Genomic DNA, 23600 nt, shown 5'->3' with positions numbered 1-23600 from the left:
AATGTGTGTATAGAGGGGGGCTGCTGTGCGTGTGTGTGTGTGTGTGTGTGTGTGTGTGTGTGTGTGTGTGTGTGTGTGTGTGTGTGTGTGTGTATTTATAGAGGGGGACTGTGCGTATTTACTATTTCTTTTTAAAAAAAACCTTGCAGTAAAAGCAAACAGATGTAGACAATCGTGCTGATTAAAAATAAACGTAGCCCCTCTTCCCGGGGCCAATCGCAGATTGGGCCCCCCCTCTGTACTAGGGTCTGGCTACGTGTGTCTGGGTGGTGCATACCTGCTGGCAACAGGAGGGCCTGAGTCTCTCGCGATGGTATGGGGGATAACAGGACCAGGTTACTGGGGTGGATGCCTCCGTCTTTACTCAGTGGTGCAGCGCCTCCATCTCCGGTAAGCCCTAGCAGAGTAGGGTGAAATCCTTCCAGAAAGCCCCACTCAGGGGCGAGAGATTTCAGTCTCACACAGTCTCTTACTTAAGAAGTAGCAGCAGCTCTTTATTCACAGCACACAGCAGCGTAGCAGCGACAACAGCAACTCAATGTACAGGGTCTTCTCTCTCACCAGACTGCACACCCTCAGGATGGTCTCTGGGGCTCTTTGTTCCCTGTCTCCACCCCAAGTCATGGGCACTCAGGGTGGGGCTAGCTCTTCCCTCACCCCCTAGGCAGGGTGAGAGGCACTGGTCCACCTATAGCTCACTAGGCCCTACTCCTCAGGAACCTAGCTAGCTCACATACTCTGACTGTCCAGTCAGACACTCCAATACTACTGCTCAGGGCTGAACCCAGGACTGAACTACTGTCACTGACAGGAACAGGCACACTCTAAATTGAGACAGCCCTCCCCTTCATGACATCAGCAGGCACCGCCCCTGTGTCTATGCCTTCCACACAGGGTCAGGCGGCCTACTTCCACCACTCAGAGCAGGGCTTGATGGGGGGAAACCCATGATAACTACTGGCAGCCTGTCTTTAACAGAGCTTATACCAGTAGGAGGAAAGACATATAGCCCTATTTCTTACCAGGGCTACATAAATATGACAAAAAGTGTCTGTCTTTTTATGAAAAATGTAAATAAATAAATAAGACTACATTTAGCCTATAATAGTTATAACCCCCTCATAACAGGGCATTATTGGCCAGACTTTGGTCTCCCCTCCTGGGAGGCCAATAGTCTCTAGTATAGGATCTTTGGGAGATGGTGTCTCTAGATATGTTGACCACTACCTGCAAACGTTTGTTAGGTCTATGATGTCATATATCAGAGACAGCAGTGATCTTTTGGAACAACTAACATCCGTTATTTGGCAACAAGGTCACATCTGGGTGACACTAGATGTGACCTCTTTATATACCATTATAGCACACCACCATGGGATGGCAGCTGTCAGGTTTTATTTGTAACACTCCACTCTTTCTTTTACACAAAGCACTTTTATTTTAGATTGTATCCACTTTTTATTAACTCACAATAATTTTTTGTGTAATGGGGCTTTCTATCTCCAAACACGTGGAACCGCCACGGGGACAAGTTTTGCTCCTTCATATGCCAACCTATTTTTAGGTTGGTGGGAATCGGTCCACGTGTTTGGAGATGGAAACCCCTATCGACATTTTATCACATTTTATAAGCGTTATATATGTAGCGGTCATGTAAAATCGCTACAGTCATCTCTCCTGCTGACAGTAAGGCCTGGTAAGTTGTGGGCATGCCAGCAGTAATTATGGAGGTTTGCCCTCACACCCTGGTGAGGTGCCCTATGTAAGGGTGGGAGTGGTCACAGACTCTGACTCCCTGGTTGGTGATGTCAGAGTTGTGTCAGCCCCCAGAGTGTACATAAGGCACAGCACTGTGTCTAAAAGTTAGTTCTGGTTCAAGTGCAAGTTCTAGCTAGTCTGGTTATGTTATAGTAGCTGACGAGGAGACTGTGTCCAGGGACCTGGCACAGGGAAAAGATATCCCGGCGGGGATAGGGAATCCCTAATTAAGGAGGACTATTACCTTTCCAAGGGAAGTACGGTGATAATGGAGGGCTAACACACCCCATTGTGGAGGGCAGCATGGCCCACCGTACAATAAAGATGCTCTTAATCACAAACCCTCTCGTGTACATGTGTGAAGTGATTGTACAGAGAGGAGCACCACAGAGGAGTTCCTCGCCAGGACCATCCCCAAGTGACCGAAGGGACCCTGATGAGGTGGAGGTGCTGCACTGGATATAGGTAGGACTCAGCACACTACCTCAGCTGCCTGTCTGGACGGGTCCTCCCCACACACCATCATGCGGGAGACTCAGGAGTCCTGTTGCCAACAGGTGTACCACCAGACACTACCACACTGTAATGGGGACTGGTTAGACCACAGGGGCCAATGTGAGATTGGGTGGGTCAGGCCAGTTCAGAAAAACCGTTACATATAGATGCCCTCGTTTTTTATTTGGGAAGGGGATGTGGACACATCATTATTGTTTATAGATTATCTCAATCACAATGATCTAAATGTAAAATTCACTTCCACTTATGATTTTCACCATATACAATATCTGGATTTACTTTTATTTATTGATATGGATATGGCAATTAGTTCAGATGTATATAGGAAAGTTAATTCACTAAACACTTTTTTAAGGGCAGACAGCTGCCATCCCAGGTCCCTTTTGAAAGGGATCCCGAAAGGACAATTGATACGGTTGAAACGGATATGTTCCAATAATGAAGATTTAAAAAAACAAATCGCATGACCTTTTATTAAGGTTTGAAGAAAGAGGTTATTCCTCATCAGATTTACAACGATCACTGAATGAAGTGACATGTATGAACAGAGAGGATTTGTTAGACAAACAACGAAAAAGAAATGATCCTACCAGTAAGTGGGATGAAAGACACCCAATGTTTATTACTCAACATAATGCTCAAGTAAATTTAATCAGAAACATAGTAAGGAAACATTGGGGAGTGTTGTCAGCAGATCCTTTACTTAAACAGGTTCACGCAGATGGTCCTCGCTTTGTGTTTAAAAAAGCCCAAACTATAGCAAATGATGTTTCTAAAAGTCTTTTTTCATCTGTAAATATCTCACAGAGCAGTAATCTACTTAAGGGTAGCTTGAAGTGTTTAAAATGTATTTCATGCAGACGTATGAACCAGGGACCAACGTTCACCTCTTTTGTCACAGGACAAGAAATTCCCTGTATGGTCATTCATTAATTGCAATCCCACATTCACAGTCTACTTGTTGGGCTGTGGATGTGGTAAACAGTGTGCTGGGCGCACAACGAGAGCACTAAAGGCACGGATAAGAGAACATCTCAGATTAATCAGAATAGGGGATCTTGTTCATCCAGTGGCCCAACATTTCACAAATTGCAAATTGGGAAGTTTGAACAACTTTTCCTACATGGGAATTGAGCATGTGCCAAATCCGGTGAGAGGTGGCAATAGGCTAGAATTATTAGACAAGAGAGAACCCTTTTGGATATTTACACTAAATACTAGAATACCCAATGGTCTAAACTATGATTGGGACTTAGGTCCATTCCTGCATTAATCTTTATCCAAATGATAATCTTTATCCCAATGATTATCCTAAGAGTCCTAATAGCCTTGGATGGAGGTGTCAACACACTGGATAATGAATAACAAAACTGTATGTTTTTATATGTACTAAAAGAATTTATGATTCATAGTAAGTTTCTGTCATCTTCTGGTTGGTTACTTTGTGATTGGTTATTTTCTGGTGTGTGTCTCTTTATTTAAATAGGTCCAATGTTTAGACACCTGTATGTATATATATATATATATGCTTTTGTTCCCAATGGTTCACAAAAAATATACAAGAATAGTTCTGGTTTAGCTATATAAAAGGAATTCTAATTTAAGTATATTTGTGAGTTTAATTGATCCCTTGGGCAATCAGCATATTACCACTAGGTGTGGAATTTCTTATACAGTACCGACACACTTTATTCGAGTGTGGTCGGTACCGCAAGCCGGGAAATCTCCCGGCTTGCTAGTGGCCGCCCCTCGGCGTGCGTCACGCGTCTTCGGGAGCGTGCGCCCCCTGCACGCACGTCCAGGGGCTCCCCGAGGGAGCCCTGGTTGCCCGCGATCGCGGGACAGCGGCAGGGGGTTCCGGGGGACCCGGCGGACCCGGTAGCGATAGGGAGAGTGCCCCGATCGGAGGGCGCTCTTCCGCTGCTTCGGCGCGCGCCCGTCACTCTCGGGCGCGCGCCAGGCTACTGCTGCGGCAGAGAACGGGCAAATGCTCGAATAAACTCTGCCGCAGCAGTATATATGTAAAAAGGTGGTACTATTTATTAAAGCCTTATGTTTATATATATAGAATACATAAATCCATTCATTCTCAAACTTCTGCTGTAGTGTGCTTTCAGCACATAAATCAATATAATTTAGCATAATTCTTACAATACATTCAATATGAATTTGGAATATTATTGGTATATTTGTTTGATTCATTCTTGTTATATGTAGTTTATATGCTCACAGAAGGATGCGCTTATTTCTTTGTTTTTATAATGTGTTTGTTGGTTATATTAATTGGTTATGGTCGCTATTATTAATTTCAATTTTATATATGTTTTTTTTATTTTAATTAACACAATAGATCATATAAGTTTGTCTTTCCACTGTCCGGGTTTCAAGATTTTGGTTTTCTATGTATGTTTGTTCATATGGCTAATAAAGTTTTGCTTCATTGAATCCCTGCTCGAGCGCGCTGATGTCACCGCCCATGGTCACGCCAGTCACATTCAGGAAGTGAACAGAGCGGCAAATTTGGCGCGAACGCCCAGGTATTTAAGAAACCCGGTAAGTGATTTTAATTATGCACCTTGAAAAAGAGCGGAAGCTCGAAACGCGTTGGTGAGCGCCCGGGACTCCGTTATGTAGCTTTTTGCCTAATGATCCATTAAATCATTTTTTATATGGGTTGCACACTCTGCTTGCCATTTGTTTTCTCATACGGATGTAAGCGGTGCTCCAAGTTTCCTGTGACTAATATATTATTGGCCAGTAATGCCTTGTTCTTCATGGATTATTACTTAATTATCACAGTTTGAGGTTTCAGGTCACTATACACTGTTGTATACAGAAAGAAAATGGAAAAGCTCGTTAAATTGGTATGGAGACATGGATTTTTATGTTAGTGTCCCAGGAGACCAGGATATTTACACCTTTTTACTTGGATCATTCATTGAGCAAAACAAGGTAATGAAATAAATTGAAGTTTATTCGTCATATATTCGCCTCCGCACAATGATACACAAAATACAGATAAAAACACACACTTACTTTGGGACTGGGGTCGAAAACTAGACTTTCCTAGGTGCAGGGAACTCTGCCTTGCAACCCTGACATGCATACATCCCCTTAATGGGGGTAAGCCAATTACTAGCCCTGGGTCGCTGATGGTGACTGTGAACAAGTTGGTCACGTACTGATGCAGCGGCCGCTATTCGAGCGATTAACGCGGTACCCATTCGATGGCGCGCAATTTGATCTAATCTTGCCGATTTAAACACGAGGTTTGATTATCGTTTTGTCCGGATTAGAAAATGGCATTTTAGCGTGTTCTACAATACCGTCGAGAAACTCAAGTGGGCAATCAATCGCGAGTTGTTGTCATCAAAATCCAATAGCAATTCAATGTCACGATTAACATGTTGGCTGAAAGCTGCTGAGCTGCCTGCCACGCATGCGCAAATTCCATAAACCCTTCTAAGCTGACACATTTCATTCATGTCTGCGATACTGTAGTCCAGTAGAATCAAATCATTCATAATAGACTTCACGCTTATTGTTTTCTACATGACTTTCCTTGGTTAAGGTGAACTGTGTATTAAAAAAAAATTCTAAATGCCTTTCCGACCAACCATTATACTGTATGTTTTCATACTTTACTGCATGAAGTGATTTTTTATTTGAGGGGTGTGTGCCACGGGTCAGCACGTTTTGCATGAGCTGGCCAGCAGATACTGTATGAGGTTTTTAGACCGTCTACTGCCTCTGAGGAGGACCCTAATATTATAAATTACTTTCATAATATCTCTAAACCCCTGCGCTCACAAACCCACGTTTGGTGGGAAGTCCCAGCTTGCTAAATGATATTGAACAAGGAATAAGAATAAGGAACTGGAAGAGCTTTTGACATCCATCAGGCAGAAAGCAGAGCTGGTGGGAGCAGGGGACTGACTGCGGAGCTGTCTTCTGAGCTCTGCATCACAGGAGGAGGAATCTGGGCAAGAGGAGTCTGAGGCTGTTTCACTATAAGGTACTACGCCAGCATGCCCTCTGGTGGCGAGGAGGGTTAGAGCACCACAGTTTAGAGATATGGATATGGGATCACAGAGGAAGAGAGATTTATTTATATTGTATTTTCTTCTGAAGCACCTGTTACCTGCACCCTCAACTTCTGCCCATTCTGTTTGTCAAACACCCAAATAAACACAGACACCTTAGTTGGGTACAAATGGCAACAGAGTTATATTAATCAAACCAAAATACTCCTAGACCTCGTCAGAAAGTACCCCACCAGGATACGGCCCACCATCACTAAATGACCCGGTCATGACCTACATGGTTCCCACTGGGGTCCTAATGAGGTGTTCAGTGTATGTGTTCCTGACCCAAGACCGCCTCCTGTTGGTACCTTCACGTATCTCACCATTAGATCACCTGGCAGAACTAACTAGTCCACAATCCTCCTGCTGGACAAATATCATCAAACCACCAAACCTTTACCATACCCTTGTCTCTCTTTATTTTATTATAGGTTACAACTGGGGTGCGGAAACTTTTTGCCTTGCGCCCTCCTGAATGCTCTCCCCCCACAGCTCGCGCCCCCCCCCCTCACGAGTCTGAAGTGTCAAATGACGCAGCGGGGTCAAGTGATATCACATCATGTGACCCCGCTGCGTCATTTGATGCCGCAATGCCATGGCGACGCGTCGCCCAAGCAGACTGCGTCACGGTATGTGAAGTTGCAGAGGCTTCGCTCGGCCCCCCCGGCATTTCATTTAAATGCTTTGGGAGAAGAGCGAGGGGCATCTGCAACCGCCACGTCCCCACAAAAAAATCTCGTGCACCCCCCAGTTTGCGCACCCCTGGGTTACAACATGATCATAACAATAAACAGCCCATTTACACCCAACTGAAATCCAAAATGGATGGTTTACTTTTTGGGGAGGTAGTCAGCCAAAGAAAGAGGTAGATCATGAGGTTACCGCTCCTTAAGTAACTTAACCCTCCCTCGTCCTCCCCACGCATCACTAACATAGCCACTCAGGCCAAAGGGTCATGTTACCCTTTAATTATGTGGTCAGGGATTTCTTTACAAAAAAATAGAGTATACAAATACAGATGCAGCGGCCGTTATTCGAACACTTCACACGGTGTATACCTCGGAAAACCCATGTCATGGCGCGGGATTTCTTCCAACCGTACCGCCTCAAGACGCGAGCGCAGGCGAGTGAAGAAAATGGCAATTTAGTGTTCTGGTTTTTAAACACCTGAAATTGACACAGTAGCACAGTACTGTACACACTGCAATTCATTAATTTCATAGCAACCAAAGAAAGAGAATCCATGACATTCAAACAAAGCAACCGCGATAAACACGTGTGCCGGGGGCGATTGGCGGCGTTAATGCCGCGTGGAGTATAGCAGCGCATACGAGAACAGCTCTGAAATTTGTTCGAATAACGGCTGCTGCATCTGTAGATACTGTAATTGATTGTACTGTACAGTATATAGAAAATGAGAGAATAATTTTTAATTATATACAGTACATGTAGAATATGCTAATATTTTGTGTACGTAAAGTGAACAAGACAGTGGTACACTGGGGCCGTGCATGTGACGGTGAGGGGGTACCCAGGCCAATAATAAAGGTATTATGCCCGGTTGGGTGCCCCTGAGCCATATTGGGGAGTTTGACGTGTCAGTTCTGCAACCCAGTTATGTCACGTGAACTGTATTATAATAAAGATGTATGTGTGTGTTTAACTGTTCCAGGAGTGCTGACCAGCAGAGAGTCAAAGATTCCAGGAGTGCCAACCAGCGGAGATTCACAGATTCCAGGAGTGCCAACCAGCGGAGATTCACAGATTCCAGGAGTGCCAACCAGCGGAGATTCACAGATTCCAGGAGTGCCAACCAGCGGAGATTCACAGATTCCAGGAGTGCCAACCAGCGGAGATTCGCAGATTCCAGGAGTGCCAACCAGCGGAGATTCGCAGATTCCAGGAGTGCTAACCAGCGGAGATTCACAGATTCCAGGAGTGCTAACCAGCGGAGATTCATAGATTCCAGGAGTGCCAACCAGCGGAGATTCACAGATTCCAGGAGTGCCAACCAGCGGAGATTCACAGATTCCAGGAGTGCTAACCAGCGGAGATTCACAGATTCAAGGAGTGCTAACCAGCGGAGATTCGCAGATTCCAGGAGTGCTAACCAGCGGAGATTCACAGATTCCAGGAGTGCCAACCAGCGGAGATTCACAGATTCCAGGAGTGCCAACCAGCGGAGATTCACAGATTCCAGGAGTGCTAACCAGCGGAGATTCACAGATTCCAGGAGTGCCTACCAGCGGAGATTCACAGATTCCAGGAGTGCTAACCAGCGGAGATTCGCAGATTCCAGGAGTGCTAACCAGCGGAGATTCACAGATTCCAGGAGAGCCAACCAGCGGAGATTCACAGATTCCAGGAGTGCTTACCAGCGGAGATTCACAGATTCCAGGAGTGCCAACCAGTGGAGATTCACAGATTCCAGGAGTGCCCACCAGTGGAGATTCACAGATTCCAGGAGTGCCAACCAGCGGAAATTCACAGATTCCAGGAGCGCCAGCCAGCGGAGATTCACAGATTCCAGGAGTGCTAACCAGCGGAGATTCACAGATTCCAGGAGTGCTAACCAGCGGAGATTCACAGATTCCAGGAGTGCCAACCAGCGGAGATTCACAGATTCCAGGAGTGCTAACCAGCGTAGATTCACAGATTCCAGGAGTGCTAACCAGCGGAGATTCGCAGATTCCAGGAGTGCTAACCAGCGGAGAGTCACAGATTCCAGAAGTGCCAACCAGCGGAGATTCACAGATTCCAGGAGTGCTAACCAGCGGAGATTCACAGATTCCAGGAGTGCCAACCAGTGGAGAGTCACAGATTCCAGGAGTGCTAACCAGCGGAGATTCGCAGATTCCAGGAGTGCCAACCAGCGGAGGGTCATAGATTCCAGGAGTGCCAACCAGCGGAGAGTCACAGATTCCAGGAGTGCCAACCAGCGGAGATTCACACATTCCAGGAGTGCCAACCAGCGGAGTTTCGCAGATTCCAGGAGTGCTAACCAGCGGAGATTCACAGATTCCAGGAGTGCCAACCAGCGGGATTCACAGATTCCAGGAGTGCCAACCAGCGGAGATTCAGATTCCAGGAGTGCCAACCAGCGGAGATTCACAGATTCCAGGAGTGCCAACCAGCAGAGATTCACAGATTCCAGGAGTGCTAACCAGCGGAGATTCACAGATTCCAGGAGTGCCAACCAACAGAGATTCACAGATTCCAGGAGTGCTAACCAGCGGAGATTCACAGATTACAGGAGTGCCAACCAGCGGAGATTCACAGATTCCAGGAGTGCCAACCAGCGGAGATTCACAGATTCCAGGAGTGCTAACCAGCGGAGATTAACAGATTACAGGAGTGCTAACCAGCGGAGATTCACAGATTACAGGAGTGCCAACCAACGGAGATTCACAGATTCCAGGAGTGCCAACCAGCGGAGATTCACAGATTACAGGAGTGCTAACCAGCGGAGATTCACAGATTCCAGGAGTGCCAACCAGCGGAGATTCACAGATTCCAGGAGTGCTAACCAGCGGGATTCACAGATTCCAGGAGTGCCAACCAGCGGAGATTCAGATTTCAGGAGTGCTAACCAGCGGAGATTCGCAGATTCCAGGAGTGCTAACCAGCGGAGATTCACAGATTCCAGGAGTGCTAACCAGCGGAGATTCACAGATTCGAGGAGGGCCAACCAGCGGAGATTCGCAGATTCCAGGAGTGCTAACCAGCGGAGATTCGCAGACTCCAGGAGTGCCAACCAGCGGAGATTCACAGATTCCAGGAGTGCCAGCCAGCGGAGATTCGCAGACTCCAGGAGTGCTAACTAGCGGAGATTCACAGATTCCAGGAGTGCTAACCAACAGAGATTCACAGATTCCAGGAGTGCTAACCAACAGAGATTCACAGATTCCAGGAGTGCCAACCAGCGGAGATTCGTAGATTCCAGGAGTGCCAACCAGCGGAGATTCGCAGATTCCAGGAGTGCTTACCAACGGAGATTCACAGATTCCAGGAGTGCCAACCAGCGGAGATTCACAGGGCGTGAGTTTCAGGGAGGATTTTATGGTAAAATGTTGTCAGGGTGTGTTTGGGTGGAAGGGGTCCAGACTTGCTGGTTACCACGAAACATGTACCCAGGAATCCCACCAGATTCCTGGGGACATGAAGACACAGAACACCGGACAAAATTCTCCCTAGGAAGCAGTTTGCAGCTCAGTGCCAGATCTCCCTGCTTCAGCACAGACCATAACAGTAAGACTGGGCAGAGGGAAGTCATATTCCAGGGTCCCCCGGTATATTCCCAAACCCCCAGAACTCAGAAAAGGGGTTCAGTGTATCTCCCACCAGGTATAAGGTGGCGAGAGGAAACATGTTTTTACGTTCAGCGCTTGAGGAATAAAAGCGGCTGTGTGCTAACTTTCGTTAGAAAGCTCCTAGCGCTCTGAAACTTGCGGTGCGCGTAGTTCAGATAGGAACATATAAAACGACCAGAACGTAATTTTTATAACTTTTTATAAAAATTGATGAATGAAAGTCCCCCTCAAATAGTGTATTAAACATAATAGGTGTATTTGGGCTTTCATTCAGAACACCGGAAAAAGGGAAATAATCATTAATTTAGCACTTAGTATGCGTGTAAGTTTCTCACTGTAAATGAGCTGAGGATGTGCATCTCCAGACTTCTAAGGCATCCCGCTGGCTTGATGCCACAATGTCTGTAAAAGGCTGGAGTTGAAATGGCTCAGTGACCCTGAGGTGTCAGTCAGGTGGGGAGGGGTTCCTCAAGTACCCCCATCCTAGTGTAAAGTCCTGGCAGTTTTGCAAATGGTGGCCAGCCCAGACTTAGTGTCGCCAGGTAGAGTGGATGGGTCTCATATGCTAAGGAGCAAAGGTGCGATGTTGGCGCAGCTCTTAGCAGAATGAGAAGCCCCCTCTGCCAGGTTCGTGAAGTATTGGCAACTCCAGGATAGGTGGGAAAAATTGTTCTAACGGAGAGATTGGCCGCACTGGTTAGGTATAGGGATTTGAACTCTATAAGAATCTTTGCAGCCCATCGGGAATCAGAACCATCTTAGATTAAACTGATTCATGCACGATTTCGTAAGATACAAAGATTCCAAGTGCCATTACCGTGGTGGCAGAACAAAGGAAGCTGCTCCGTCGGAGTAACAGCGGTGGTAACTTGCACCGCTGACTGAGGACAGTTCCAAACCATTTCGAGAGTAACTCCCTGTAACAGGGTCTTATCCCTATTAACAGGCTTGCCTCTAACCCAGCAGTGTGCTGGTTAAATTGCACAGCAGCAATCATCTGGTCTCCACCTGGCTGATTTCAATTATAGAAAAACCCTGTTCCCAGACACAGGAAGAGGATTCCTTAGTCCACAACTGGGCTGACCTGGGGAACAAACAGAGACTCCTTAGCTCACACGTGGGCTGAACCAGGAAGGGACAGAGAGGTCTTGAGCAGCTGTAGACTGACAGCCAGACAACAAGTTTTACAAACAGCCTGAAAAACCCCCCCACAGAATCACGTGCAGCCGTGACCAGAATTAGAGGATATACACCCAAACAGGAAAACTACACTGCACTGAACAAAGCCACAGATGGACTCTTTTCCCCAATCCCAAGAGGAGAGGAAGAGACTGTACTGAAGCAGGAAAACCTTACTTTCCTATCACAATAAGATGTAATATTGTCATTGGTAAAGAGGCTTAGTTAGGATTCAAGAAGTGAGGTATCGCTCCAATGATAAGAGCTAGGCTTTGTTTATTCTTTTCTTCTTCAAAAAATTTTTTTTGCTGAAGCAGGGGAATTTTAAGCAAGCAAGTGCTGAGTGTAAAATTGCCCCGCCGGGTAAAAAGGGATTGCTGAACTGTGTAAAGGGTAACCCAAAGCCAATTTCTATGTGTTAAGTCGCCCTGCCGGGAGTGAAAGAAAGTGAAAAAAAAGAGAATATTTTTTTTCTGCAAGTAAAGTCTGTCTGTGTATCTTGGGAGTACAACATGCACCCAAAGTGTGAAGAGTGAATGCCATAATACCCAAAGATGAGACTGAAATTTACTGAACTCATGCAGAAAACCAAATTCTTTTGCTGAAGCGGAGGGATTGCACATAGCAAGTAAATGGTGTAAAGCAAATGCCTTTGCTGAAGCAAGGAAATGGGCAGCTACACTAGCAAGCATTGTGTGAAATAAATGGTGCCCCAATAGGTCAAGGTAAAGAATACACCAGTGTGAAAAAAAACCCACTGGGAATTTAAAATGGCCGCCCAGCTGTAATCAAATACAGACTCTGCAAAAATGGGGAAGATGTGTTCCTGGTGTAAAGAACCCCACCACATGGAGCAGTGTCCCTTCAGACCTTATTCAGACGATGAGAGTGAATGCATACACATGCTGATGTTTTAAAACTTACTAAAGGAAAGAAAAAGTCTACAGAGATGCCTGTGAGAGCTACGACCTCTACAAGCAATATATGCCCACCTGTAGGACTACCACAATTGGGGGTTCTAGCAAATACAGTGGCAACAGCGCCTCCTGAGGTCAGGAAGAAAATTACACCTGATAGCCCCAAAATGGAGGACAAGATGCGGCGTTCCTGTAATGAACCCTACCCCACGAAAGAGTGGCCCTTCCGGTCCGATAAGGAGGAAGACATCTCTTACGGGGAACCCGAACCGAGTCACACCCACAAAACACCCCAAGAATGGTGGGGGTGCCTGAACTCGGTACGAGCCGAAAAGGCCGCTCTCTATGATGACGAATGCGATCGGCAAGAGTGGGAGCAGCAGATCACCGAATATATACGCCAGCTAATACAATCGCAAGAAAAGCATGGTGGATCCAGTGAACCTGCTGAAGTTTCAAATAAAGACCCCAGTATTCCTGAAGGGACGGAGTCATCCAAAACAAAAAGGCGGAAAAAGAAAAGCGGTTCTTCCCTTACCGTGGAAGGAACCAACACGTCCGCAGATCCCGCGGAGGAAAAGGGGGGGACCGAGATGCCCTGCATCCTAGAGAAAATGGAGGATTCATCATGCGGATGACAGAATATCCAGAGTGCCCAAAGCAGAAGTCGTGTAACCCAAAGAAATGTCTGTCTGGTGCCAACACTGAGGAACCCTCAACCAACCATCCAGGGAAGCGGAGCTGGAACCAGTGTGTGACGATCCCTTGACCAGCCCTGAAGATGCCCTGAAAGATGCCAGGCATAGCTGAGATCTGCTCCGTGAACAATTAAAAATGGAGAGAAAAAATAATGCTGAGCTACAGAAGACGATGCTCGCAATTTACTCGGCGGCCAAGACTGAGCTGGCCACTGCAACCACTACTAATGCCACCATGGTGGAAAAGCAGAGCCAATCAGATAAAATAAATGCTAAGCAGAAGTATGAGGAGGCACTGAAGGAGATTACAGTCTTTCAGCAAGAGGTTCACACTCTTCGCGTAGAACTGAATGCCTCACAACAGGAGGTCAACAGTGTCCGGACAGAGGTGACGTATCTCAGAAGGAGGTTCATACACTCCACAGAGCACTGGATGCCTCACACCATGAGATCAACAGCTGCAACATAGAACTGGAAATTTCCAGAAAGGAACTTCACAGTCTCGCTGAGGAGCTGGAAATTTCAAAGAAAACTATCCTCTATCTTAATATAGATCTCAAAGTCTCTCAGAAGGAGCTTCAGACCCTCAACCTAGAGATAGAAGTCTCACACCAGGAGACAGTCAGTCTCCAAGCAGAGGCATGAAAATGGAAGGCGGACTACAAGGAGGCCCTGAATATTACAGAGACTGAAAAAAGAGAAAATTTAAGACTAAAAAAAGAAAATTCTGTGTTGACAGACCACGTCAATGGAAAGAATGAAAAGCTCCAGGAGTTGGAAAAAATAAAGAAACTTTTGGAAGGTGAAAAGGTTGAAGCAGAGCACCGAGTGTAGAACCAACTGCAAGGTCTGCATACACACCTCCAGAATACCGAGGAGAAGCAGCGAACTCTGCAGAAAGAAAATCTGCAGGCTGCTAAAGAGGTACAAGCACTGCAGGAACATCTGAATAAAGCCTCGCTGAAGGCGGAGTTTAGAGATCAGGTGACTCTGTATGAGAGGGAGCTGGAGAGACAGAGAGTCTGTTCCATCCCCTTGAGTCAGTACACCAAGGAGAAAACAGACGCAGCGGCAACCTTGACGACAAAAATTACAGAGCTCCAGAATATGAAGGAGACACTGATACAAACTCAGAGAAAGCAAAGTGCGCAGATAAATTCCCTGAGAAGAGAATTGCAAGACGCACTCAAAAAACAGGAATCTCTCGCGGATGAGATTACAGTACTACAAGGACAATTATTGACCATGACCAAGAGTTCGTGTCCCATAGCCACAAAAACCCAAAGAAAAAAGGGTACAGTGAGAGCTGGGAACACCGCTCACCTAAAAAACAAGGTTGCAAAGTCTTAACACCTAAGCAAGCACTAGCTAAACCTTCAGCCACCCAACAGGCAACAAAAAAAGGTATACGTGCAGAATCAAAACCAGAAGAATCCTTTGCTGATGAAGCTGAAAAGATTGGACATTCTCCGGAAGTGGATGTGGAATTGCAACTCAATCCCAAAGAGGCTAAACTGGCAACTCCATTGAGTGGAAAAAGTGCAGAAAGACAGCTTCAGGAGCAGAAAATTCAAAGGGCTATTCTTAACCGCTCTGCAACTATCACCATACATTTTGCCTACAAAAGAGGAGCGCCTGACGCAAGGGAAATCTCATGACCGCGCACTCAGTAAAAAGACTTTACTTGGAAAAAGTCCTCCTCGAGCGACTGAGGAGTGCTGATCTCAAGCACCTTCGGGAATAGACAAAAAATAAACTGGAGAAAGGGCTCCAATCCCAGTGGGACTTAGGGTTCTCTTCCTCCATCCACTCTCATTCAAGTAACAGATATATCTCGAATGAGAGTGGAAGGATGGGCTTCGGCCATGGTAAGCCCGAGCTTCCCACAAACAGAGGAGGTATGTAACAGGGTCTTATCCCTATTAACAGGCTTGCCTCTAACCCAGCAGTGTGCTGGTTAAATTGCACAGCAGCAATCAGCTGGTCTCCACCTGGCTGATTTCAATTATAGAAAAACCCTGTTCCCAGACACAGGAAGAGGATTCCTTAGTCCACAACTGGGCTGACCTGGGGAACAAACAGAGACTCCTTAGCTCACACGTGGGCTGAACCAGGAAGGGACAGAGAGGTCTTGAGCAGATGTAGACTGACAGCCAAACAACAAGACAACAAGGAGGAGAACACTTCTAAAACCTGAATGTGCCTTAGGACAAAAGGGCTAAACCAGGAGAGCAGAGAAGGATTCCCCCCCTACAGCTACCAGAGAGACAGATAAGACTTTACTTTCTAAGACTGTTGTATATCTGCACATATCAAAATATATGTTTGAGGCTGGGAAACATGCTAATCTAAAGGGAGTTCTGGACTGCATATGTTTAATTAGAAATACTCCCAAAGTAGAGCAGAAGCTTTGTTTGACCCCTTATTTGCATACGTTTGATGATTTTCTTGTGTTAAAGAAGCAGGCACAATAAAAGCCTTATTTAATTTCACCTTAAAACCAGTCTCTATTGCGTACCTCTGCACACGTCTCTTACACTCCCTCTCCTGAAAAATGACTCGTAAAGACTTTGTTTTTCAACATTTCATTCTGGAAACAATTTATTTCGTTTGCCCCCGTCCCAGGAAGGATATTTTGATTGTAATTGTGAAACATTGTGTGTATGTCCATTCGTGAAATAAATTACAATTTATTTTATCTCCTGCTTTGCTCAATAATATGATCCTGGGTATAAATGTGTTAAAAGTGCTGGTCTCCCGTGACAGTGCAGTACACAGTAATTAGCAAAAAGTCAAGTCAGTGTCCGAAGCAACGTTACGATATTTACCAAAAATAGTTGCATGGTGTATATGTGGATGTCTGAGTCCTACTGATGTCTATACCTTGGCTGGACAGGCTGAATAATCTAGAACATTGTCCTCGGGTGCCAGATGTGTCCACATACAGTTCCAGCTACTGGCCCAGCCTGGTGCGTTTTAAATCTGATGTACAAATAAAAAAAGTAATAAAGGTTTGGGAGATGTAATTTTTATTGGTCTGTAGATGTGACATTTTACGTTGAGAAATAAAACGGAACCTGTAAGAGTCACATGATACAAATATATCGATGTTCCAAAAAACTCTTTCGAGATTCCACACTTAAAAAAAGCCGACCCCCCTCTCACGCAGGTTAAAGTCCCTCAGATGCTGTAAGAGAAAGAGTAAGAGAAACCAAGGATTACGTTCCAGTGGAACTAAAAATGTATGTTTATATATTATACTATCACTTTCCAATATATTGCCAGGAAAACAGGAGATCATTCCTTTTAATACATTGTCTTTCTTAAAAAAATGAGAACATTAATTTTTTCTGCTATTTTACCCTTAATTTAAGTTTAGTTTTATGAACTTTAATAAAAAAAGAAAGTTATCACTTCTTATCTTTTCATGATTTTTTTAATGACGTACATGATACCGTTCTCTTATTACAAATGTATCAGATATCCAGGCGCACCGTACCTTTTTGGTTTAAAACACCATATAGTGTACCACTTGCTTGAATTGAAACAGCAGCCTTTGGCTTTGCATTCTGCTGCGGTGACACCTGCGCCGGCGCATGCAATTCTGTTATGATTCTCAATCGCGCACATCTCTACATTCGCTGGAAGGAAACACAGAGGGGTTAGTTACGTTTACATCTGAAAACAAATGAAAGAAAGGTTTGCTAATAATGCACGCTTTAATAAGGGACCTGGTGGCTTCTTGTAGGAAGGAAATGATTACAGGATCATTAGCAGAATGAATGCTGTGTCGATGGATTTAAGGGGGATAGATGCTCAGGAGGAAATCCAGTTACTATAAGGTTACAGACTTAGCTGTTTATACAGTCATGTGAAAAAGAAAGTACACCCTTTTTGAATTCCATGGTTTTACATATCAGGACATAACAATCATCTGTTCCTTAGCAGGTCTAAAAATTAGGTAAATACAACCTCAGATGAACAACAACACATGACATATTACACCGTGTCATGATTTATTTAACAAAAAAAAAGCCAAAATGGAGAAGCCATGTGTGAAAAACTATGTACACCCTTACTGCTTCCATAGGAATTAAGGTGCTAAGTAGCAGACAGGTGCTGCTAATCAAATGCCCTTGATTAATTGATCATCAGCAAGTGTGACCACCTCTATAAAAGCCGAAGTTTTAGAAGTTTGCTGGTCTGGAGCATTCAGGTGTGTGTTAACACAATGCCAAGGAGGAAAGACATTAGCAATGATCTTAGAGAAGCAATTGTTGCTGCCCATCGATATGGGAAGTGTTATAAGGCCATTTCCAAACAATTTAAAGTCCATCATTCTACAGTGAGAAAGATTTTTCAAAAGTGGAAAACATTAAAGACAGTTGCCAATCTTCCCAGGAGTGGACGTCCCAGCAAATTCACTCCAAGGTCAGACCGTGCAATGTTCAGAGATATTGCAAAATACCCAAGAGTTACATCTCAGACTCTACAGGCCTCAGTTAGCATGTTAAATGTTAAAGTTCATGACAGTACAACTATAAAAAGACTGAACAAGTATGGTTTGTTTGGAACGGTTGCCAGGAGAAATCCTCTTCTCTCAAAAAAGAACATGGAAGCACGGCATAGGTTTGCAAAAATGCATCTGAACAAACCACAAGACTTCTGGAACCATGTCCTTTGGATAGACGAGACTAAAGTGGAGAAGTTTGGCCCTAATGCACAATGCCACATTTGGCGAAAACCAAACATAGCATATCAACACAAACACATCATACCAACTATCAAGCATGGTGGTGGAGGGGTGATGATTTGGGCTTATTTTTGCAGCCACAGGACCTAGGAACCTTGTAGTCATTGAGTCGACTATGAACTCCTCTGTATACCAAAGTATTCTAGAGTCAAATGTGAGGCCATCTTTCCGACAGCTAAAGCTTGGCCGAAATTGGGTCATGCAACCGGACAATGATCCCAAGCACACCAGCAAATCTACAACAGAATGGCTGAAAAAGAAAAGAATCAAGGTGTTGCAATGGCCCAGTCAAAGTCCAGACCTCAACATGATTGAAATGCTGTGGCTGAACCTTAAGAGAGCTGTGCATAAACAAATGCCCACAAACCTCAAAGAACTGAAGCAACGATTTAAAGAAGAGTGGGCCAAAATTCCTCCACAACGATGTGTGAGACTGATAAAGTCATACAGAAAACGATTACTTCAAGTTATTGCTGCTAAAAAATCATTTCCAATCAAAGTCCAAAAATGTTTATAGAACTGTATAGGTTATACATCAATACTAGGCGTCTGTAACGTACGTGCTCACCACAAACTTGGACCGGACCGCGGGGCTGAGGTGGGGATAGATATACACGACCTTAGACCACGAAGCTGGATCCGGGTTGCGAGTTCCGTGGTCAAACATAGCCGGGTCAGGACTGGAGAAGGCATGGTAATCCGTGGAGAAGCCGGGGTCAGGATTAGAGAGGGCTGGGTTAACAATATCCATGCTGGGTTTCGGCAACAGGACGCTTGAGCGAAGGTGCTTCAACGTGGAAAGGAACAGTAACAGGGGATCCAGTGCTTCAGCACAAAACAGCACTCCCTAGCCGGGTACAGCTGAGAGTAGTGGAGGCCACTGGGAGCAGGAGATTGCAGCAGGTAACAGGAACAATGCAGGCCTCTACAAGGAGAATATGCAGCAGGTAACAGGAAGCACCGATGCAGGCCTCTGCAGGAGGGATATGCAGTTATGTAAAAGGAACTGAGGATCCAGTCCTACAGCACAAAACAGCACCCCCTAGCCGGGTAAAGCTGAGAGTGGTGGAGGCCACTGGAAGGTCACAGGGAACTGAAACTGCAGATTGGACAAGAAAAACTGAGGCTTCAGTGTAACCGCACAGCGTGGCGGAGTCTGCCAGTAACTAGGAGCAATGGCAAGAAGGCCAAGGCAGGCCAAACACAGGCTGTGGCAAACACAGTTACTAGAGAAAGTCTATGTTCAGCAACTTCCTGGGGGGAGGGGCAGGAGTTAAATAGAACAGACCGCCAATGAGCAGAGCTGCCCAGGAGGCAGCAAGAAGCAGGCTGCAGCCTAATTGCAGAAGCAGGTGATGCTGATTGCAGAAACAAGGGGGGAGTTGTCTAGAAGCTGCAAGGCTCTGTAAGGAAAAGGTTTCAGCAAAACCCAGGAGCGGACTCCATACAGCATCCTCCCATTGGACAAACCGGAAATAGCCATAAACAATTCAACAGGAATACTTCAGGCAGACTTACTAAAGGGCTAGGCTTTGGACACAGAGGTGTACAGTAGCTTCCAAACCTGACCTTTCCACACCAATGCAGGGCTACGGGTAAAACCAGTACTTGAAGCTGGCATTAATGACGTTTCCTTCATTCTCAAAATATTTTCAGGCAGGTTATCCACTGTTTTAACCATATATTTTCCCACTTGGCCCACACTCATGTGAAAAAGTGGCCTCAAACACTTCAGAGTTCAGAACAGCACTTTTAGTGACCTCAAGAATTCTTTAATCCTCCTTTTCCAAAACTCTCCTCTTGCTAATCTTGTCTCACGCCAAGTCCTCACAGTAATCTGCATGCTGCCCTGTTACACCAGTCTGTGCTTTTTCACACTTTCTCCTCCATGCTGCCCTCTAACAGCAGTCTGCACCGTCTCACCTTCCACAGTATCCACCTTACTGCACCCAATAGCAGCAATCTGTACACCTTCCACAATATCCTCTTCAATCTGCCCAAAAGAAGAGGCCTCTAATTTCTCACCTTCCACAGTGTCCACCTCACTGCGCCCAATAACAGAAATCTGTATACCTTCCACAATATCCTCTTCAATATGCCCCGAAAGCAGAGGCCTCTGATTTCTCACCTTCCATAATGTCCTCCTTACCCTGCCCAGAAGCAGCAGTCTCTCCTTTCTTACCTTCCACAATGTCCTCCTCACCCTGCCCCGAAACAGCTGCCTCGGCTTTCTCCTCACCTGCATCTTTTATTATTTTTTAGAACTTTACCATTCTCCCTCTGACCTTTTCTAGTATTCAAAACAGGGCAAACGTGTTTTTCCAGTAAACAATTTCCCCACACTCAAAACATTTCATGGGCTCAGTGCTCTCATAGATCACATAATCAGGCCCTCAATGTTACGTTTCAAAACCAGGTCTAAACTTTTCACAGATTTATTCAAAATCATAAACACAGCCTCCTAAAAGACATAACATGTTTAATTTCAGCTTTTTTAAACCCAGAGAAATCATTTTAATAGAAGAAATAATTCTGCCAAAGCAAGACATATCCTGCATTAACCTCTCACTACTTACACATGGGGGAAATCAGACAGCTGGGTAAAGGCAGAACATTAAGCAAACAGCCAGTAATCTGTAACCCTTGTTCAACAACCAAATGTACAAGTGTAATACAGGTCAGGAAAACTACTACAGCTTTATTCATTCGGGAAGCTGATTTAATATTCTCAAAACCTCCAATTTTCCCCACAGCAAACACACATTCCTCCACGGAAATATAACCATCTATCATTCACTTTAGCCCACGCCCACCGGTTAGATTCCCAAAACTAATTGGGGGGAGGGAGGGGTTCCCCAGAGTGGAACAAGACCACAACTGACAAAAAGTCAGCTATAAAAAAACAAACTCAAACACAAAAGGCTATAAGATAGACCAGACAAGAGAAAAAGATTTAAAAGAGAGCTGGAACATTCACTCACAACAGCAGCCTCACTCTCACACCTTTCCCACAATCCCGAGAAAGAGGGAGGAGGGAGAGGCTTGCCACTCACGTCCCTCACTACAGCAGCCTCACTCTCACACCTTTCCCACAATCCCGAGAAAGAGGGAGGAGAGAGAGGTTTGCTGCTCACGTCCCTCACTACAGCAGCCTCACTCTCACACCTTTCCCACAATCCCGAGAAAGAGGGAGGAGAGAGAGGTTTGCTGCTCACGTCCCTCACAACAGCAGCCTCACTCTCACACCTTTCCCACAATCCCGAGAAAGAGGGAGGAGGGAGAGGCTTGCCACTCACATCCCTCACTACAGCAGCCTCACTCTCACACCTTTCCCACAATCCCGAGAAAGAGGGAGGAGGGAGAGGTTTGCCACTCACATCCCTCACTACAGCAGCCTCACTCTCACACCTTTCCCACAATCCCGAGAAAGAGGGAGGAGAGAGAGGTTTGCTGCTCACGTCCCTCACTACAGCAGCCTCACTCTCACACCTTTCCCACAATCCCGAGAAAGAGGGAGGAGAGAGAGGTTTTCCACTCACGTCACTCACTACAGCAGCCTCACCCTCACACCTTTCCCACAATCCCGAGAAAGAGGGAGGGAGAGGTTTGCCGCTCACGCCCCTCACTACAGCAGCCTCACTCTCACACCTTTCCCACAATCCCGAGAAAGAGGGAGGAGAGAGAGGTTTGCTGCTCACATCCCTCACTACAGCAGCCTCACTCTCACACCTTTCCCACAATCCCGAGAAAGAGGGAGGAGAGAGAGGTTTGCTGCTCACATCCCTCACTACAGCAGCCTCACTCTCACACCTTTCCCACAATCCCGAGAAAGAGGGAGGAGAGAGAGGTTTGCTGCTCACATCCCTCACTACAGCGGCCTCACTCTCACACCTTTCCCACAATCCCGAGAAAGAGGGAGGAGGGAGAGGTTTGCCGCTCATGTCGAACTGGACGAAATAGATTTCCAAGGTAAAGAGCTCGCTCCTATTTCCAAGACCTGTTTCTGGTGCTAGAAACTAGCCTAGCTAACCAGTCAGGGAGTCAGGCACTTTATAAAGTTTAGTTCGTCTCCCTAATGCTGAGTAGGATGTTGGGTTTATGATTTATTTTTGCCTTAAACATACTGAAATTAGGAACGCCGTCCATTTAAGTGGAGTATTAAAGTATTATTACAGTGCAAAAATTGTGTCACCGCCTCACAATATATATATAGTCATTTTTTTAATGTAGCCTGGTCCCCCACTTACCTCCGGGCTGCAGGAGGAGGGACGACTACGGGGATGGCTGCGGGAGCAATAAGGTGATGCCAGTGCGGCATGCGGCTGTCAGGGACCACTGCAGGGTGGCGGGTGTGCAGGAGAGGGAGCTCTGTTGCTCCGGAGGCTCCGCAGTGCACCCGGCTAGCGGGGGTCGCCATGACAGTTAGGCAAGCATACGTAGAAGGGTCCCATGTTCCGGCAGTGACCAAGAGAGCTGGCGCATGTGCAGACGGTAGTAATAGCGGTGGCCATTACAGACACATTTCTGCAGGGGAACTACATATCCCAGGATCCCGAGGTCTGGTAGATCATGTGGGCTAAGACAGCTAATAGGAAGGTTAGGATCTCGGTAGGCAATAGATACATTTGGCGCTCTCGGAGCGCGAGACAGTCAGTCGGGAGCAGGATGGATAGGGTGAGGGTAATGTCCAGAGAGCAGTGCTCCACTGTACTAGGCCAGATTCCCCCCAGGTCCTAGATAGATCCCCGAATCACTGTAGTTTGTGTATGCTGCAGGGAAAGGCCTTAGATAGGGAGCCTTCCCTGTAGTTTGACGGTAAGAGACATCAGCAGCAGAAAACTGCACAAGAGGTGAAGTACAGCTTGTGGTTTGGGACCAGACAACCTACGTTCAGAGACTATCTATGGTGGGATGCTCCTGCTGGAGGCCACCCCACACAGAGGCGGAAGGCGTCGTTGGAGCAGACTGACCATTGATTGTTGTTCAGCTACACCCGGGTGCTGGAGCCCGGGGCAGGTATACCAACAAGTGCACCAACAGTCCACAGGCTGGCGTTACGCCTCATACTTGGGTGGCAGTGACATTGTGGGAAGGACGCTAGGGCTCTGGTGCCCCTGCACCCCAAGTACAGGGGGAATACCCCGAGGGGTTAAATACATCTACATAGTGTATGCATTGTGTTTTATTGTTATGCTGATTAGGTGTCCAGTAAATACTGTTATACCCTAACCTACAGTATGTGTAATTACTGGGTACATTGTCTTGGAGGGGCTATCCCCACTGTGTGCGGATCCCTTCCAGGTGGAGGCGCTGTATATGTGTGTGTATAGGTCACCCCAGGCTCCCTTCAGCGGAGAATCAGGCCTCCTGTAAGCCATTCAGTA

At 46.0% G+C, this 23600-nt stretch overlaps 1 protein-coding gene across 1 annotated transcript in view; it reads right to left on the bottom strand.

The window, feature by feature from the left end:
- Nucleotides 1–16471: 16471 nt before the first annotated feature.
- Nucleotides 16472–23600, bottom strand: part of LOC142490601 (uncharacterized) — a gene marked incomplete at its 5' end in the record, with an annotated part of 53652 nt that continues 46523 nt past the window's right edge. The window contains 2 exons of the mRNA XM_075593017.1: nt 16472–16650; nt 16963–17104. Coding sequence (XP_075449132.1) covers nt 16644–16650; nt 16963–17104 — 149 coding nt within the window. The remainder of the gene's footprint in view (nt 16651–16962; nt 17105–23600) is intronic.

This window comes from Ascaphus truei, chromosome 3, assembly GCF_040206685.1.
Source record: "Ascaphus truei isolate aAscTru1 chromosome 3, aAscTru1.hap1, whole genome shotgun sequence".
NCBI lineage: Eukaryota > Metazoa > Chordata > Amphibia > Anura > Ascaphidae > Ascaphus > Ascaphus truei.
The sequence above is the reverse complement of the archived record's forward strand: the minus strand, read 5'-3'. Positions and strand labels throughout refer to the sequence as shown.